The sequence below is a fragment of the Schistocerca americana genome, chromosome 1 (genome assembly GCF_021461395.2).
Source record: "Schistocerca americana isolate TAMUIC-IGC-003095 chromosome 1, iqSchAmer2.1, whole genome shotgun sequence".
NCBI lineage: Eukaryota > Metazoa > Arthropoda > Insecta > Orthoptera > Acrididae > Schistocerca > Schistocerca americana.
Window position 1 is genome coordinate 546,272,706 of NC_060119.1, and position 19,850 is coordinate 546,292,555.

General features: G+C 38.5%; 1 protein-coding gene across 1 annotated transcript in view; it reads left to right on the forward strand.

The window, feature by feature from the left end:
- The window catches only part of LOC124605827 (protein retinal degeneration B), a 575,027-nt gene that overhangs the window by 483,504 nt on the left and 71,673 nt on the right, over positions 1–19,850 (forward strand). Inside the window, exons 17-18 of the mRNA XM_047137749.1 lie at positions 7,208–7,363; positions 8,142–8,290. Of these exons, the coding sequence (XP_046993705.1) occupies positions 7,208–7,363; positions 8,142–8,290 (305 nt within the window). The remainder of the gene's footprint in view (positions 1–7,207; positions 7,364–8,141; positions 8,291–19,850) is intronic.

The window sequence follows — 19,850 nt, forward strand, 5'->3', positions numbered from 1 at the left end:
CAATGTCTGTCCATTCACACTGAGTTAACTATGAGCTCCTGAAGTGTGCAGTTAAAAAATGGAATCTCAAGTGTTCTTATTAATGCAGCTTGTCATAAGTGTGTATGGAGTGTTTCCTAAAGACATTACTTTAATTGAAGAGTACAGTGAAGGAGATAAAGTGTTGTTTTACTTCACAGTTGGCTCGGAGGTTAAATCATTGATCATTATTCTAAAAATAAAAGCACTTTTATCAATCCAACACCAGGAAAATCATTGTGACCAACACGTTATTCTAAGATATTAATAATTAACAAAGAAAAGGATAGTGACAGTTCAGGTAAACAAATTTGTGACTTATCGTAAACTTTAAAAAAGTAGTTTCCACTTGTGAAATATTAGGTGTATCTCCTGCTAGTTCATTTAGAAAACAAAGCTAAAGGTAAATTTGTGAGAGACAAAAAGCAAACCTTGACAGTTGATGAATGCTTACTTCTTGCTGACTTTTCAGAAAACTATTCCTTTTTGTTAAAGATGACGTACAAGGGGACCACTAGGTACACATAAAGAGGCCACAGTTCATCCATTTGTGTTCTGTTATAAAGATTAAGATAAACTCAAGAGCCGCACCTACATTTTTGTAAAACGTGAATAAATACAAGAACTCTGCACCATTATCTTGAAGGAAAGATTCCACACTTGTTAGAAGATTAAAGTCACTTTCACTGTTTTATACTGCAGTCAAACAACTTGCTCAAATGTGAGATCACATCATCATCACCTGACTATGAACTTCAGTAATGTGACAAACTTGTGCCATTGACACTTCAAAAAAAAAGATGTAGTGGCTTGTGCTTGTGAAGAACAGTAGTGGAGTGCTGAAACTGATAAAATAAACAGTCAAATCTAAGATGTAAATGTTACAATGTACCACCCACCAGGACCAATGGCCTCATTCAGAAAGGTTGAGAAGGTGAAGTTAGTATGTACTGAAGAAACAGTCTCCCCTGGAATTTACATCTGTGAGTGGGCAAACTTTTAACCTAAAGCAAAACTGAGTGAAGAAATTCCACAGATGTTCAGTGAACTTTGTAGTAAAAACAAATGACATGAGAACAAGATAATGTAATTAGTTGGCTGAGTTTCATTTACAAAATAACAAGTAATCATTGATATGTTTAAAGTATGTAACTGATATACTTTATTGCATTAGCCTAGATATCACAGATGTTCAAAAACACATTTTTTACTCATATATGTAATTTTTTCCACAACTTCCCACTGAATCTCAAAGTTGAATGTGTGCTGAAGTATCGTATCAAAAGTGCATGGTTTTCAGATTTTTATCTAGTCCCCCAACAAAAATCTCGCCGACTAGGAAACAAAAAAATTCAAAAATCTATTTTTTAAAGTTTAAACTTCTCACCACTAATGCTCTATATAAAGTAACTGTACTATCTAGCTTCTTCGTTCCTTTGGTCCACACATTTGGACCTTAATTCATGATTTTTTTTTCTCCGTAAATAGGTGTATTTTTCCATTTGTAGACCCACGATCTGTGAGAATGGACCTTCTAATTCTTAGCTTTAAACCCTGAGCACAGCATCTTGAAGGGAATGATTAGTGTGTTAGTTTACAGCAGGTCGTACAAAGCAAAAGGTTACTTCTACAGATCTAAAAGGTTTGTAAATAATTATTGTGTCTAAATATTAGATTGAGAATCTGTATTTTTTACCTAACTAACTAATCCAGAAGTTGAGAATTAGTTCAGTTTGCACAAATTGTCCTTGTTACTATGAAATAATGCATTTTATGAAGGTCCCCATATGTGGACCTCAGGTCATAGTGCATATCTGCTAATTTCAGTTTGATCTTCAGTAGTGGGATACTGAAATAAAAGTTATTTCTACACTATAAAGCAATGCATTAAATTTTAACTGATGAGGTATTAGAAGCTCTTCTTAAAGACAACAATGTGAAACTATCTGAATAGGAAGATGGTGGATTCTCATTTAGGAATGAAGTTTGTCCTGCTGAGCTTGATGAAACTGACTGGTAAATAATAAGAACGTTAAGGTGTCATGCTAGTAGCTAAGAGAAGAGGACACACTTGTATAGAGAATCCCTCTGACAGTGAAGAAGTAGATGATGTAGAAAACATAAATAAAAAGGAAGGTGATCTGTGTTGAAACCAATATCAGAAGTTAGATTTTACAATGTTGACCAACTACCAAAATCCATTGAGGCAAGGAATGCTTTAAAACACAGTAAACATGACTGCAATTCCAAAATAAGAGAAATGTGTCTCAAATATGAAATGTTGTGTGTATTGCGAAGAACAATTGTTTTGGAGCTTATTACAAAAGCGAAGATTAATTTACTGGTAGTAGCAAATTATTACTTTTCATAAATTGTTCTATAAATATTATTTTCTTACATTTATAAAGTAGTTTTAGATCATGACCAAAAACCTGTATTGGAAATCACTATTTCAAAACTAACTTTAAGAACCTTATTTTCTGTGTGCATTAGAAAATACAGTAGAGTTTACTGTTTTGAATATGCGTAAGTTGCTAAATAAAATGTTTATATAGAAGAAAGGGCAAAGAAACTATAAAAAAAGACTTGTACATTTTTCACGATAAGTAAGGCTTGAGGTCCACTTATGTGGACTTCTATTTGCACCTTAATGAATCACCAAAAAGATATTTCATTTGCATTTGTGTCATACTTGTTTATTGGTTTTCTGGAAAACATGAAAAGGAAACTTTCTTGCCAATCGTTTTTGTCTCAGGAGTGAAGAGGATAGCGTAATAACACAAAAGATATCAAGGGTGGGAAATTCTACTGTTCAAAAATGGAGTTTTTTTAATTTGTGGCTAATAACTTTGAACTATTAAAAACATATGAAGGAATACATTCAGCTAGGTGATGGATTTAATTTGAAGGCCAGGTCTTTTTCTAAGACAGTCAAACAACCAATACTAGACAACTTGGTTTGGAATGACCCCTCCCTTGGGCCCCTAACCTCCACCTTTCTTCCTCCTCCTCCTCCTCCTCCTCCTGTCTCCACCCCCCCCCCCCCTCAACCCTCACCCCCTCCTCCCGTGCCTCCGCTCCCACCTCCACCCCTCTTCCCCCTACACCTCTGCCCCCTCCTCCACCCCCACTCCATCCTCCCCCTGCACCTCCTCTGCCCCCTCCGCACCTCCTCTGCCCCCTCCTCCCACCGCACCACCTCCCCCCCTCCCCCCTCCTCCTCCCGCACCTCCTTTGCCCCCTCCTCTGCCCCTGCCCCACTCTTCCCCTGCACCTCCTCTTTCCCATCCTCCCCCCACCTCTCCTCCCCCTACCTATTCCCATCCCACACCTTTTGCCCACCCCCCTCCTCCTTTGACCCTCTCTTGTCTTTCTATCTCATCCTCCTGCCCCATCCCCTTCCAATGTAAGCATATTCTTAATAACTAATAATATCTCTGAAGGAAAACAGTGTTCTGTGTAGCAAATGTGTGACCCAGAAATTGTGTTGCCTTTGAAAAATGCAATCCATATTTCGCTTTCTTGAAATGATGTTGACATATTTCGAAAATTATGGTTTACTTATCATCATCATCATCTTGGACAGTTTCCAGCCACTGGCTGGGTCTGTCGGGAACACAAGCCTCTCCATCGTGTTCTGTCTTTCCACCATTCCCCCTCTTCCACCTTCGTCCAGTTCTCTCCTCTTCTCGTCACACATTCCTTCACTCCCTTCACCCATCTATCTCTTGGTCTTCCTCTGGGCCTCTTCCCCTCCAGTTGCAGATCAAACATCCTCTTTGGAATTCTTCCCTCATCCATTCTCTTCATGTGTCCATACCACTGCAGTCTTGATTTTTCTATCCTGCCCTGTACTGGTTCCTCCTTTAGTCTTTCCCTCACATACACATTTCGCAATCTGTCTCGTCTTGTTACACCCAACCTGCTCCTCTGGAACTTCATTTCACTAGCCTGTATTCTACTTTTGTCGCTTTTGTGCATTACCCACGTCTCACTTCCGTATGCCAATATGGGGACAAAGTAGGTTCGGTATATAATTCCCTTGGATTTCTGTGGCACCTCCTTGCTCCAAATAAGCCCCCTAATGCATTTGTAGAACTGCCCTGCTTTTCTGCACCTTTCATTTATTTCCATTGCGTTTCCCCCCTTACTTTCAATCACGCTTCCCAGGTACTTGAAGTTCTCTACCACTTGTAGTTTTTCCCCTCCACAAGTTATATCCACATTTGGCCTATTCATCTTCCTTGTTGTGACAATTATTTCACTTTTCTTTGCAGAGAAATGCATTCCATATTGTGCTGCCGTTGCCTCCCATGCATCTAACTGCTCTTGCACCTCCTTCTCGCAATTTCCCCATAACATCAGGTCATCGGCAAAAAGCACTGCTTTCATTTTATGATCTCCAATTGCATCTGACACTTGCTGTAGGATTTCATCCATAACAATAATAAACAATAAAGGCGAAAGTGCACTTCCCTGTCGCAGCCCATTTTCCAGCTTGAACCATGCAGTACGTTCCCTCCCCACTTTCACACAACTCTCACTTCCCTCATACATTTTTCTGACTTTTCGTGCTATCTCTTTATCTATCCCTTTTGCGTTCAGCACATCCCAGAGCTTGTCCCTACAGATACTGTCATACGCCTTCTCAATATCTAAAAAGGCCATGATTAAGTCCTTCCCGAACTCATAGTGCCTTTCCTGCAGTTGCCTTACCGCAAATATGAGGTCCGTTGTTGATCTTCCTGGTCTGAAACCGTACTGCTCCTCTTGCAGTCTACTTTCAATACTGCTTCTTATTCTCTTCTCCAGGATCTTTTCATAGATTTTTCCACAGTGGCATAGCAGGGTGATTCCTCTGTAGTTCTCACATCTCCTTTTATCCCCTTTCTTGAAGATCGGGACTATAATTCCTTTCTTCCAATCCTCAGGAATTCTGTTCTCCTTCCACACCACCCTCAGCACTCTGTATAGCCACTGGGTTCCTACTTCTCCTGCTGCTCGTATCATATCCACTGTTACTTCGTCCCAACCTGGTGCCTTGCCCCCTTTCATCCTCTTTATGGCTTCTTCCACTTCATTCCAAGTTAGATCATCAATTTCCCCACTATTATCATCGTCTGCTGCCTTAGGCTCTCCATCGCTGTTAGTTACCCGCTTGGCGGCATTCAACAGATCTTCAAAGTACTCCTTCCAAATCTTTTTGAGCTCATGCATTTCCTCCACAACTTACTTATCATTCTACTTATTGCTTGACTGATGTGCAAGCTAGGTGAATTTTTGGATGTCACTTGGATCATTGTGCCTACAAATTTTTGGGTGAAGCTCTTGCGACATCAATCATCGGTACGAATATTGAGATTAAGTGTAAGGTTTGGAATTTTAAAGGGCAAATGTAGAAGTTTTTAAGAGTTCCTAAAATGATTTAAATATATATGAAGCTTCCTGCACAATAAATATTCTTGGGGTGGGATAGAGGGGATGGAGTTAAATTGTTGACATGAAGAAAGTGCAAAGAGAGCATGTCTTTTTGGTAGGAGAGTTTCACTGCCTTCAGAACTGACTGCTAAAATGAGACTCTTTAGTAGTTAGTGCAGCACATTAAAAATATAATGTAGGTACTTATGACACTTTTCTTTTGGGTCAAAATAATTTTGATACATGAACTAGGATACCATTGCAGTAGGATTTTTTTCTCTCTTGTTTATGAGGAGTGATAATCAAGAAAATCTGCAGTTAATGTTACAAGGAATAACTGTTTCTTCAGGTTTACTTCCTTTATGTGAAAAATAAGTCCAAAACATCAGAGTCCCATGTGCCTGTGAAAGAGGAGCAACTTGTGCACAGTATCTCATCAAATTGAATGATTTTTCTGCCCTTAACTCTGTCAGACAGGAGATTTGGATAAATGATATTTGTACTATTATTTTATATTCACATCTGGGACTTCATGGGTGGTACTGATAAATATTGTTCTTTAAGAAACATGTGTCGCTGAAAAACAAAACAATATGCACGCATTATAATGAAGTACAGAAAAATTGCACATTCTTAAAATATGTCAAAATATGTGATGATGTATCAATGAGAGTTTGCTTTACATCTATATTAGATTAGATTGCTGTTACATAAAATTAGCATTCATGTGACTGTATGTTGGTGGACAGAAGCTCTATTTGCACTAATTTAGATTTACAGAACTGAGATAAATTTAAGCAGGGAAGACCGATATGTCCCTCATCTTACAACTAAAGTTGAAACTTAAAAGAATATTCTGAACAGAATAAATGGCCAATTTGAGTTTAGCTGAGAGATCAGATTTGAGAAGCCAGTCACAATTCAGACAGCTGAAACATCTTTTTTTTTTAATATTTATTTAATTGTGGTTCACAGGTTCTGTGGATCCTTATGAGCACGTAGGTCTCTTGTGAGAGGGTCAATTAATACTTAGAATACAAATGTCAATAAGTAGAATAAAATAATAATGAGTACTACAACTGTGCACTAGTAATAATGAGCTTTACAGAGAGTTGTATGTATAATATTATTTATCCTTTGCAGTCTAAAATTAAAATACATATTGTCACAGAAGGTTATAAGTAAAGGTGAAGCAATAACAGCTTAAAGATAAAAGTATTTTTGTGTCTTTGATATTGTGTACTAGTGAACTGAACATTTTAGCATAGGCACACTTCACTTCCTTTTGCAGGACCATCAATTGCTACAGGTCAGAGAGGGGATCCTCGTGCCTTCTAGTTCATGGTCATAATGTTGTAATTTTTTATACTGAGCAGGATGGTTTATGAAAAAATGTGGGAGTACGGGTATTGAGATGATGTAGTTATTATACAAAGATGTTTCAGCAGAGTACACCATGAGGTTCAGGGGGAAGTGGGATGGTATCCCACATGATTCTAACTTTTTTGTGCTGATTAGATCATTTACACTTGAATATTATACCGTAACACTTATCAAACGAAAATAGCTGTTAATTCTGTTCATTGTGTTCTGTATCATATAGTATTTACAGCTTCATCTGTAAGATGAGCAGTAATCAGTACTTCCCACTGTACTAGTTACCAGGATTTCTGTAACAATTAGCCATTTGTGAAAGTGCATCTTTAAACAAAGCTTCAAAACCCAAGGTCAATTTGTACTCATGTTAAAACTCTTGTGTTGATTCTACCAGTGGAAGTAATTCAGGCTAACCCACAAATGTTCGCTGAGAGCTTGAATCTGACATCACCCATTCAAGGAAGTCATCTACGAAGAATGTCAGAAGTTAGCATCCAAAGTACTGTATCAGGAGTAATTGACTCATTACCACTACAAACTATTAATGCCTGTAAGTAGATTTTGATTTGATTTGGCAAATGTGCCAGATTTTTCTGTGTTACTATGGTACAGTTAAGTTGCTCGCATGTTTATTGCCCTACTGATGGCACACATTGCACATTTTCTTTCTTCCTGTACTTGGAGTAGTATGTGATTGTTCCTGACTCATGTTTTTATTTTTTTTTTATTTTTATTTTTTTACTGTGGAATGAAAGAAGAAATTAATTTTCTATTTTATCAGTAGAAAAACACAAATGCACAGATGGCATTATTGTAAATGTTTCAGTTCATATTTGTAGTCTTATTTATTCTTGCATGTTTTTTTTTTTTTTTTTGTGAGAGAATTTTATGTGGTGTAATGAGTCGTCATTGTTTTTTCCAAAAGCTCTGAAAAGAAGAAAACATACTGCAGAAGGTATTTTAATCTGAAACAAGGAAAGGGCACAAAATAGTTATGTTTAAATGTTTCATATATTACATACTCTGTAAGCAATGTCAGGTACATGCTGTAGTGAGGTACTGATGAATTTATGGAGAAGTCTTCAGGTAGTGCTGAAATTAATTTTCCTTTGTGATATATTTATATATATATATAAAACTTACATTACAAAAGTGAACATGTATCTGATTTCAAATAATATTTTTGTGCCTGTGAATTACAAAACTTTCCTTGTTTTCTGTAATGTTACATCAATTTTTGATACTACAGTAGTCACATGTTTCTATGGTGAAGTGTTATTTGTGGAAGAGAATTGCTGAATTACGGCTTTTTATCCTTCACTTTTCAGTAACACAGAAATGGTGGGGTACAAAGCGACTAGACTATGCATTGTATTGTCCAGAGGGACTTGCAAATTTCCCAACAAATGCTTTGCCACATCTTTTCCATGCAAGTTATTGGGAATCATCTGATGTAATTGCTTTCATTTTGCGCCAAGTAAGTTTCATTGTAATTGTAATTTTAATTTTGAATTACCCTTGTATGATTTCTTGTTGTGTCTTATTTATACTTTTTATCTATTATATTGCTGTCACACAGTGAAAAGCCTGGAAAGGAAAATTTATGATTATTTAAATTTTCTGGACAGGAGTGGTGAGGATGACTTGCCTCTACTACCTGCATGAGACAGATTGATATCATTGCATTTCATAATTGTTTTTATCCTCTAACTTGAAAATGTTAGGAGGTTCTCTATTGGTGAATTTTGCAGTCATGATGATGGATTTGTAATGATTTGGGTTTAAAGATGGAGGTTATATTACACAGTTGCAGGGATTTTTGTTTAGTAGAGTGGGAGCTTCGGTAACAGGGTTAAATGGTCTCACATTTCAAAAGCACATATGTTTTGTTTAACCTTGTAAGAAAACTTCATTATTTGCATCTTCTCTGAAAGGTTGATGTTTAGAAACATGCATTTTGTCTTTTCATTAATTCCAGAAAACACTGATGATAGGAGATCCACTTTAGTTACTGTCATCTAAAGCTAGTTTTCTTCACATTAACACCACCTGAAAGCTGTTAAAGCTAGATAGAAATGTATGCTTGTTTAGTAAATAAATTGGAGGAGATGCATAAACCATAAAAGAAAAAAAAAAAAGAAAAATAAATAAATTCATTAGTGAAAAGCTACACTGCATTGGTGATGACAGTGATAGTTGCTAATTCAAATAAGGCAATGAACAAAATGTTAAGTACTATTTGTTAAACAACAGAAGTGAAAATTGAAAATAATTAAGAACAAAACCGAATAAAGTTAATAGCAGTTACAAAAAGTAAAGACCAACAGGAGGTAAAGATAAGTGACACATACATTAATTTAGCAAAACACCTCTGATATCTTGACTGCGTTGTTGTAGAAGATAACAGATGCTTAACAGAAATGAAGAGAAGAATAGCAATAGAATACAAGGCAATACTGGTGAAAAGTAATACTCTTACAAGTAACTACATCAATTTATTAACGTGGAAATCTTTGAAAGATGGGCACTAGAAAAAAAAAAGGAGATATCCCTGCTGCACACAGTAGAAATTTCAATAGTGAGGATAGTGGCCAGAACAAGTTGGATGGGTAGGAAAACAAATATAGACGTGCTATTGAGAGTTAAGATAGTCATAATCATAATAAGCTGATCACATCTTTCTCATAACAATTTACAGGGGAAGAAATCGAGAGGATAGTCATGAAAAGTGAACTTGAGAATATCAAGACCTGAATAAGATGCAAAATTTGTGTGGAGATCAAAAGAGTAGCAAATAACATGTAGGATTTGGGTAGAATGACTGTCAACATTACCGATTCACATATTCAATATTTATTTATACACATTATACAGACAGATACAAGTTAAACACCTGGCATCTCCGAACACATTGCCCAAGGTCCAGAGATACTGCTCTGGCAGTGATATTCTTGTAGATGGAAGTTCATAGAGCTTCTGTCCTCACAGGGCTCACACACCCCTCCAAAGGCATGCTGAAGCTGTGTTGCAGTGTGGTGTACATTGTCTCTGGAGATGCTGTCTAGCTTGTACTCATGTAGATGTCTTGGTCAGCACAGTGGTCTGCCTGTTCATGATGTTGGTACTGGCTGAGTAGGTGTTACTAGAGGTGCCATCATTAGGTTGTCTGCCAGTGGTTATATGTGATCCTGTGGATACCGCCCCTGTATAGTGTAGATAACAATGCAGCTGTATTGACTGACTGTGGTATCAACCTGGAGGGGTGCAATTTTCGTGACACCGTGCTGTTGCCGATCTTTCGGTTTTCATACATGACAGAGATAACCATGATCGTCGTGTCATGTAGAGACACTGTGATATCTTCTCGAAGGTAATGCTTGACATCGACTGTGACAGAAAAGTGAGTTGTGTCATGGCATGAAGTCAGAGGAATGGTATTGTTCCCTGGTGTCTCCACCAAAGTCCATGCTGGCTTAAGTCTATTGACGGACACAGTAGTGGGTTTGCCAGCTAGCACTATTTTGAATATGTTTGGTCCCCATCTTAGTACTTTATACAGTCCGCTATATGCTGGGTGCAGCATTGGCTTGATGGTGTCTGTGCATAGCATAAAGTGAGTGCAAGTCTGTAGATTTTTATGCACAAATACAGTGGGTATTGTGTGGTGCAACGACGATGGGAATCTGATGCTGTGTATCCGTTCTCATGACCCGTCGTATGTGATCTGGGAGGTCCTCGCCAAATTCATATTCTTGAGGAAAAAAACCTTGTTTCACAAAGTGGCTAGCATCCAGCGCATGTTGGTCTATCGATTATTCATATAATTTTGAAACGCATCCATGTTGGTTTTCGAAAAAATTTTAACACATTCTAAGTTAATTTCTGAATGAAAAATAAGTTTATTATTGCATAGTGTACCTGCCAGGGAAATCCCCGTCACATCTAGAAATAAACTTTCCTGCAGACAAAAGGGGACGGGGCTATATCAGCTAAACGGAATAAAGCCAAATGGGTGAATGCCAGTTGCTGTTTGCTTATGTGGTTTACTGGCTTTGCAAATGATCAGTGTTGTTATAATTACTGTTGTTGTTGTTGTTGTGGTCTTCAGTCCTGAGACTGATTTGATGCAGCTCTCCATGCTACTCTATCCTGTGCAAGCTTCTTCATCTCCCAGTACCTCCTGCAACCTACATCCTTCTGAATCTGCTTAGTGTATTCATCTCTTGGTCTCCCTATACGATTTTTATCATCCACACTGCCCTCCAATACTAAATTGGTGATCCCTTGATGCCTCAGAACATGTCCTACCAACCGATCCCTTCTTCTGGTCAAGTTGTGCCACAAACTTCACTTCTCCCCAACCCTATTCAATACTTCCTTATTAGTTATGTGATCTACTCATCTAATCTTCAGCATTCTTCTGTAGCACCACATTTTGAAAGCTTCAATTCTTTTCTTGTCCAAACTATTTATCGTCCATGTTTCACTTCCATACATGGCTACACTCCATACAAATACTTTCAGAAATGACTTCCTGACACTTAAATCTACCTCGATGTTAACAAATTTCTCTTCTTCAGAAACTCTTTCCTTGCCATTGCCAGTCTACATTTTATATCCTCTCTACTTCGACCATCATCAGTTACACTCCTGGAAATGGAAAAAAGAACACATTGACACCGGTGTGTCAGACCCACCATACTTGCTCCGGACACTGCGAGAGGGCTGTACAAGCAATGATCACACACACGGCACAGCGGACACACCAGGAACCGCGGTGTTGGCCGTCGAATGGCGCTAGCTGCGCAGCATTTGTGCACCGCCGCCGTCAGTGTCAGCCAGTTTGCCGTGGCATACGGAGCTCCATCGCAGTCTTTAACACTGGTAGCATGCCGCGACAGCGTGGACGTGAACCGTATGTGCAGTTGACGGACTTTGAGCGAGGGCGTATAGTGGGCATGCGGGAGGCCGGGTGGACGTACCGCCGAATTGCTCAACACGTGGGGCGTGAGGTCTCCACAGTACATCGATGTTGTCGCCAGTGGTCGGCAGAAGGTGCACGTGCCCGTCGACCTGGGACCGGACCGCAGCGACGCACGGATGCACGCCAAGACCGTAGGATCCTACACAGTGCTGTAGGGGACCACACCGCCACTTCCCAGCAAATTAGGGACACTGTTGCTCCTGGGGTATCGGCGAGGACCATTTGCAACCGTCTCCGTGAAGCTGGGCTACGGTCCCGCACACCGTTAGGCCGTCTTCCGCTCACGCCCCAACATCGTGCAGCCCGCCTCCAGTGGTGTCGCGACAGGCGTGAATGGAGGTACGAATGGAGACGTGTCGTCTTCAGCGATGAGAGTCGCTTCTGCTTTGGTGCCAATGATGGCCGTATGCGTGTTTGGCGCCGTGCAGGTGAGCGCCACAATCAGGACTGCATACGACCGAGGCACACAGGGCCAACACCCGGCATCATGGTGTGGGGAGCGATCTCCTACACTGGCCGTACACCACTGGTGATCGTCGAGGGGACACTGAATAGTGCATGGTACATCCAAGCCGTCATCGAACCCATCGTTCTACCATTCCTAGACCGGCAAGGGAACTTGCTGTTCCAACAGGACAATGCACGTCCGCATGTATCCCGTGCCACCCAATGTGCTCTAGAAGGTGTAAGTCAACTACCCTGGCCAGCAAGATCTCCGGATCTGTCCCCCATTGAGCATGTTTGGGACTGGATGAAGCGTCGTCTCACGCGGTCTGCACGTCCAGCACGAACGCTGGTCCAACTGAGGCGCCAGGTGGAAATGGCATGGCAAGCCATTCCACAGGACTACATCCAGCATCTCTACGATCGTCTCCATGGGAGAATAGCAGCCTGCATTGCTGCGAAAGGTGGATATACACTGTACTAGTGCCGACATTGTGCATGCTCTGTTGCCTGTGTCTATGTGCCTGTGGTTCTGTCAGTGTGATCATGTGATGTATCTGACCCCAGGAATGTGTCAATAAAGTTTCCCCTTCCTGGGACAATGAATTCACGGTGTTCTTATTTCAATTTCCAGGAGTGTATTTTGCTCCCCAAATAGCAAAACTCCTTTACTACTTTAAGTGTCTCATTTCCTAATCTAATTCCCTCAGCATCACTCGACTTAATTTGACTACATTCCATTATCCTCATTTTGCTTTTGTTGATGTTCATCTTATATCCTCCTTTCAAGACACTATCCATTCCGTTCAACTGCTCTTCCAAGTCCTTTTCTGTCTCTGACAGAATTACAATGTCATCGGTGAACCTCAAAGTTTTTATTTCTTCTCCATGGATTTTAATACCTACTCCGAATTTTTCTTTTGTTTCCTTTACTGCTTGCTCAATATACAGATTGAATAACATCGGGGATAGGCTACAACCCTGTCTGACTCCCTTCCCAACCACTGCTTCCCTTTCATGCCCCTCGACCCTTATAACTGCCATCTGGTTTCTGTACAAATTGTAAATAGCCTTTCACTCCCTGTATTTTACCCCTGCCACCTTCAGAATTTGAAAGAGAGTATTCCAGTCAACATTGCCAAAAGCTTTCTCTAAGTCTACAAATGCTAGAAATGTAGGTTTGCCCTTCCTTAATCTAGCTTCTAAGATAAGTCATAGGGTCAGTATTGCCTCACGTGTTCCAATATTTCTATGGAATCCAAACTGATCTTCCCCGAGGTCAGCTTCTACGAGTTTTTGCATTTGTCTGTAAAGAATTCGCGTTAGTATTTTTGCAGCTGTGACTTATTAAACTGATAGTTCGGTAATTTTCACATCTGTCAACACCTGCTTTCTTTGGGAATGGAATTATTATATTTTTCTTGAAGTCTGAGGGTATTTCACCTGTCTCATACATTTTGCTCACCGGATGGTAGAGTTTTGTCAGGACTGGCTCTCCCAAGGCCGTCAGTAGTTCTAATGGAATGTTGTCTACTCCCGGGGCCTTGTTTCGACTCAGGTCTCTCAGTGCTCTGTCAAACTCTTCACGCAGTATCGTATCTCCCATTTCATCTTCATCTACATCCTCTTCCATTTCCATAATATTGTCCTCAAGTACATCGCCCTTGTATAGACCCTCTATATACTCCTTCCACCTTTCTGCTTTCCCTTCTTTGCATAGAACTGGTTTCCATCTGAGCTCTTGATGTTCATACAAGTGGTTCTCTTATCTCCAAAGGCCTCTTTAATTTTCCTGTAGGCAGTATCTATCTTACCCATAGTGAGATAAGCCTCTACATCCTTACATTTGTCCTCTAGCCATCCCTGCTTAGCCATTTTGCATTTCCTGTCGATCTCATTTTTGAGACGTTTGTATTCCTCTTTGCCTGCTTCATTTACTGCATTTTTATATATTCTCCTTTCATCAATTAAATTCAATATTTCTTCTGTTACCCAAGGATTTCTACTAGCCCTCGTCTTTTTACCTACTTGATTCTCTGCTGCCTTCACTACTTCATCCCTCAAAGCTACCCATTCTTCTTCTACTGTATTTCTTTCCCCCATTCCTGTCAATTGTTCCCTTATGCTCTCCCTGAAACTCTGTACAACCTCTGGTTTAGTCAGTTTATCCAGGTCCCATATCCTTAAATTCCCACCTTTTTGCAGTTTCTTCAGTTTTAATCTACAGGTCATAACCAATAGATTGTGGTCAGAGTCCACATCTGCCCCTGGAAATGTCTTACAATTTAAAACCTGGTTCCTAAATCTCTGTCTTATCATTATATAATCTATCTGAAACCTGTCAGTATCTCCAGGCTTCTTCCATGTACACAACCTTCTTTTATGATTCTTGAACCAAGTGTTAGCTATGATTAAGTTGTGCTCTGTGCAAAATTCTACCAGGCGGCTTCCTCTTTCATTTCTTAGCCCCAATCCATATTCACCTACTACGTTTCCTTCTCTCCCTTTTCCTACTACCGAATTCCAGTCACCCATGACTATTAAATTTTCATCACCTTTCACTATCTGAATAATTTCTTTTATTTAATTCAGATTCAGATTCTTTATTAGTCATTCAGCATTGTTACATGCAATGGACTTCGTCAGTTCACTTAACCTATTAATTTTACAAAAAAAAATTTTACATATTTAAGTTGATATTGGGCATTTCTAAAAATTCTTCTAATGAATAGAATGGATTAGTTAACAAGAAGTTATGAACATTGTCTTTAAATAATTTGTCAGGCTTGATTGACCCATTTTTAGACAATTTGTTATATATTTTAATTGCCATATACTTATGACTGTTGTTAGTTTTAGCTAATCTATTTTGTGGCAACAGCAGAGAAGTACACGTTCTTGTACAGTAGCCATGTCTTTCATTTGTTACACTTAAATTAGGTAGTTCAGCAAGTATGTAGTTAACACTGTCAAGAATATATAAATTAATTACTGTTAAAATTCTATATTTAGTGAACAATGGTTTACAATGTGTTCCGTTATCTACCTTAGCCATTACTCTGATTGCTTTCTTCTGGATCACCATAATTTCATTTATTTTTCTGCTGTTTCCCCAGAGTATTAACCCATACCTTAAAACAGATTGAAAAAAGGCAAAGTACGCTGTCCTTACGTACTCAAATGTCACACAACACGTCAGTCTCTTCAACAAATATATAACTCTTGACAACCTAACCACTATGTGATCAACATGAGAGTTCCATGTTAGACTGTTGTCAAGTACAATACCTAAAACTTTGCCTTTTGTTTTTCTATTTTTGTAGTCTTTGATAGACTGAACCACATATTATGGGTCTTTTCCTCATTTAATAGCAGACCATTGGCATTAAACCATGATGTTGCATTTTCTTTTGCCAATTTCATATCACTTACAAGGTTATCAAGTACATGGTTTACAGATAGAAAAGTTGTGTCATCTGCATACATATATGTCTTTACATCTATATTTTCTGGTAAGTCATTTATGTGTACAAGGAATAGAAGTGGTCCCAATTTAGATCCCTGTGGCACTCCATGTTGAACCTCGAGTATGTTTGACAGATGACTTCCTGAACTCACCACCTGGTTCCTTTTATTGAGGTATGATTTGATGAGTTTTAAACTTTTATCACATATTCCATAGTACTCAAGTTTAGAGAGCAGAAGTGAGTGGTCAACACAGTCAAAAGCTTTGCTCAGATCACATAAGGTTACCTGTGCGTGCGCATGGTCCTCAAATGCTGCTAGAATGTCTCTGACTAAGAGCTCTATGGCATGTATAGCTGACCTTCCTTTTCTGTAACCAAACTGTGATGCACTTAACATACCATTTAGTTCTAGGTACTCATACATCTGCTTATATATTATGCCTTCAAAGACTTTTCCTAGTACTGGAATTAGTGAAATTGGTCTGTAGTTTGCAGGATCTGATTTGACACCCTTCTTAAAGACTGAAATTACCTTGGATAGTTTGAGAGGATCAGGAAAAAACCCTTCTATGAGACACAGGTTTATAGAATATGTTAATGGTGCTGCAATGTAATGTGTGATTTCTTTCAATAGATTGTTTGACATATTAAAAATATCTGTACTGTATGAATTTTTCATTTCTTTGACTATTTTAAGAACTTCATGTTGGCATACCTCTTTGAAGTGTTTCAATGATGATCCGGCCCTATTATGATTTAGGTTTGCTCTCTTCAGATAATCTATACATGTTACATTGGGTTTACTGATCAGCTTTTTGATATCATCAGCACAGCTTACAAAATATTTATTGAATGTATCTGCTGGTATTAGGACTGTCTTGTCGAAGTTTCTGACTTCACCTTTAACAGTATTAATTACTGACCAGGCTGTTTTGCATTGGTTTTTACTATTTTTTATGAAATTTGTGTTGTATCTTAGTTTCGCTAATTGCAACTCTTTCTTATACAGTTTCTTAGTGATTTTTTCAAGATCCTTAATTTCATTAGAATTGTTTACTTTGGCAAGGCGCTTCAACAGCAGTAGCTTATTTTTTAGATTCTCCAGTTCTTTGGTGTACCAAAATTTACCTTTTCTTGTTTTATGGTATTTCTTTTGAACAAGATGGGCTTTTAAAATACCTGTTAAGTAATTGTGGAATGTTTCATAAACTGTTTGGGCACTGGAATCACAGTTTTGAAATAATTTGTCCCAGTTTGTTATGCTCAACTGGTGTGTTAGTTTTATGAGATTGTGTTTTGTTAATATTAAGGTATTAGATTTTCTTAACTTTTGTCCAGCCTTGCTCTCATCCCCTTTTATAAAATGTCTTAACTTTACTGTTAACATGGAGTGGTCTGAGAAAACAAACTCCTTTACCTTGGTGGAGTACATATCACGAGCACAGTTGACAAAAGCGTTATCCAAGCACGCTTGTAGTCTTGTTGGTTCTGAATTTACATGATGGAAGTTGTGCTGCCTTAGCATATTCAGTAACTTATTTACATTGGGTTTGTTACATGTTACATCAAAGCTTGAATTAAAGTCTCCCCCAATTACAGTTACATACTGTTTCCATTTCGTTATGTAGCAGAGTACACTGTCTAAATTATCTAAAAAAGTTTTATCATCTGAGTCAGGGGAATGGTAGATACATACTATGATAAGTTTCATTATATCACATATGATCCCGGTAATTTCAAAGTGTTTCTCTACACATGCCCAACTAAGATCTAGTTCTCTACACTCTATTTCATTTGAAACATAGATAACAGTACCACCATTACGGTACTGAGATCTGCAAAAACTGTTTCCATATTTATAACCTTCTGGTACATAGTATTGTATTTGTTCTGGTTTAAGCCAATGTTCTGATAGACATAAGAAAGAATACTTATTCTGTGGCAATGACTCATCCAGAATTTCAACTTTATTTTCAAGACCCTGAATGTTTAAAAATAGGATGTTGTTGTGACTTATCTGTGAGTTAGCATGCTGGTTTTTCACATTTTTATTTTCTTCTTGGCTTGAAACCATAAAAAATTATCACTGAGTGACACAGATGTATTTTTCCTTTGGCTCCTCCTTAAGCATTGCTGTGTTGCTGCTCCAGTCGTTGTTGGTTCTGTTACTGCTGCTGCTTCTGCTGATAATGATGGTGCTGCTGCTGTTTCACTTATTTCTGGTGTTTGTTGTTCCATAACTGCTGTGCCTTTCTGTGAATTATTAACATTTGGAGTGTTCACTTGCATTAATAAAATTTCACATTTGTCTTGGAGAGGTGTAGCTTCACTGATAGCAGATTTCACATTGGATTCTACAGGATACACACACTTCCTGTCCATGAGAGGTATGACTTTTCTATCATCACACTGCACATTTGAGATTTTATTTACAAGTTCTAAAATTTTGGTTACAATTACGTTTTTTCCAAGTACATTTAGATGGGAACCTGTGTTGTGTGAAATCTTTTCCCTAAATTGCTGATGTTCACAAATGTTACATTTTCAAACCGCTTGCAAATATTTTGCATCTCTTTATTTGCTGTTTCAATTTCTTTATTTACACAGGGCCATTCTATCAAGTCGTAACGGTGTGGCACTGAAAAAACAATAACATTTGTTCCTCTCAGCTCATACAGTTTTCTTTTTAGCGCGATTAAGATCAATTTCTTCGTCATCTGCAGAGCTAGTTGGCATATAAACTTGTACTACTAATTACTAGTGATAGACATAGATTCAGAATACCAGAGTGGAAATAAACGACTAACAGGAATAACAGGTAAGAAACATTACATGTTATCTTCAACGTGAATCCCAAGAAAATTAAATTTTGACAAAGTTCTTGGCCAGACCGCTACACTACCAAGAGCTAGTTGTACAGTTGCTGGCTATATGTTCTATTCTGGGAGTAATGTGGAAAATGTGTTTTATGAACACGCGGTAAGCCTAACCGGAGAATAAACACAGGATAGCTAAACTGGTGATTGTGGCACGGTTAGTAAAGTTAACCGGAGAATAAGTTTTAACACTGGCAGGAATAGTTACAGTATTAATGATGACGAGGTTGGTTGTTAGAATGAGGAAGGAGAAGAAACGGGGACATCTCACAAATTATAGAAGAATATAATGATTCCAAATTTATATAAAAATTTCTGATTACTACTTTTCGATCTCATGCTTGAGAAGCTGGAGCATATGAATGAAATGTGAAACTATTTCCTAACATAAAGCTTTTTGCTTGTTGTAGGGCTAATAGGCATTTGATATTGGTACTTTGTGAATTATATTCTGTCATGTCATAAAAATTACCATTTGTTCTGAAACAGCCTTGTTTATTTGGTATATGTTACAATTGCTGCAATATTAGACAAGCCTATTTCATTTCATGTAGCAGACAGTGACAAAATACACATAATCAGCTTGAGAAACCACACCAGTCTTAACAACTTCTTCAGTATTAAACAATGACATTTTGTTTTTTCATGCAGCAAAATGTTTGATGAACTTTGATGAGGTAATAGCTTGTCTTTACTGGTTCTATGTATCCCATATTTAATTTTATGTCACACAAAACAGCAATTTATTAGCTAATAGAGAGTGTAGATTTTCTGAGGGGTTCTTGTTCTCCCGATTACAAATAATCCCATCCAGTATTAACTGCGAGTTTTTTTTTTTTTTTTTAAAAAAAACAAGGAAAAGGAGGGCAGGATGTCAAATCAGCCAACATTCAATGGTGAAATACAGTGACATGCAATAGAAGAATGTTATGTTGTGTGAAGAGGCATGGCACTGCACTTTGACTCACTTCAGACCAAATAACATGTCTTATACTTCCTCTAAGGTACTCCCACCCTGATAGATGGCTCCCATTATACAGTGAAGCGTGAATGGATTCTGGGCATATGTGGATGAAGTGAACCTCCTAGCACAGCAATGCCCCCTGTGCTTGTGTTTACAGGAAACACATTTAAAACCATCTGATGCTCTTGTACAAAGGGGCTATACGTTATATCGCAAGGATGACCTGGCTGGGGAAAGGGCCAAAGGCGGAATAGCCGTGTTTGTTAATAATGACCACCATTCCTCTGCTTTCCCCCTGGATA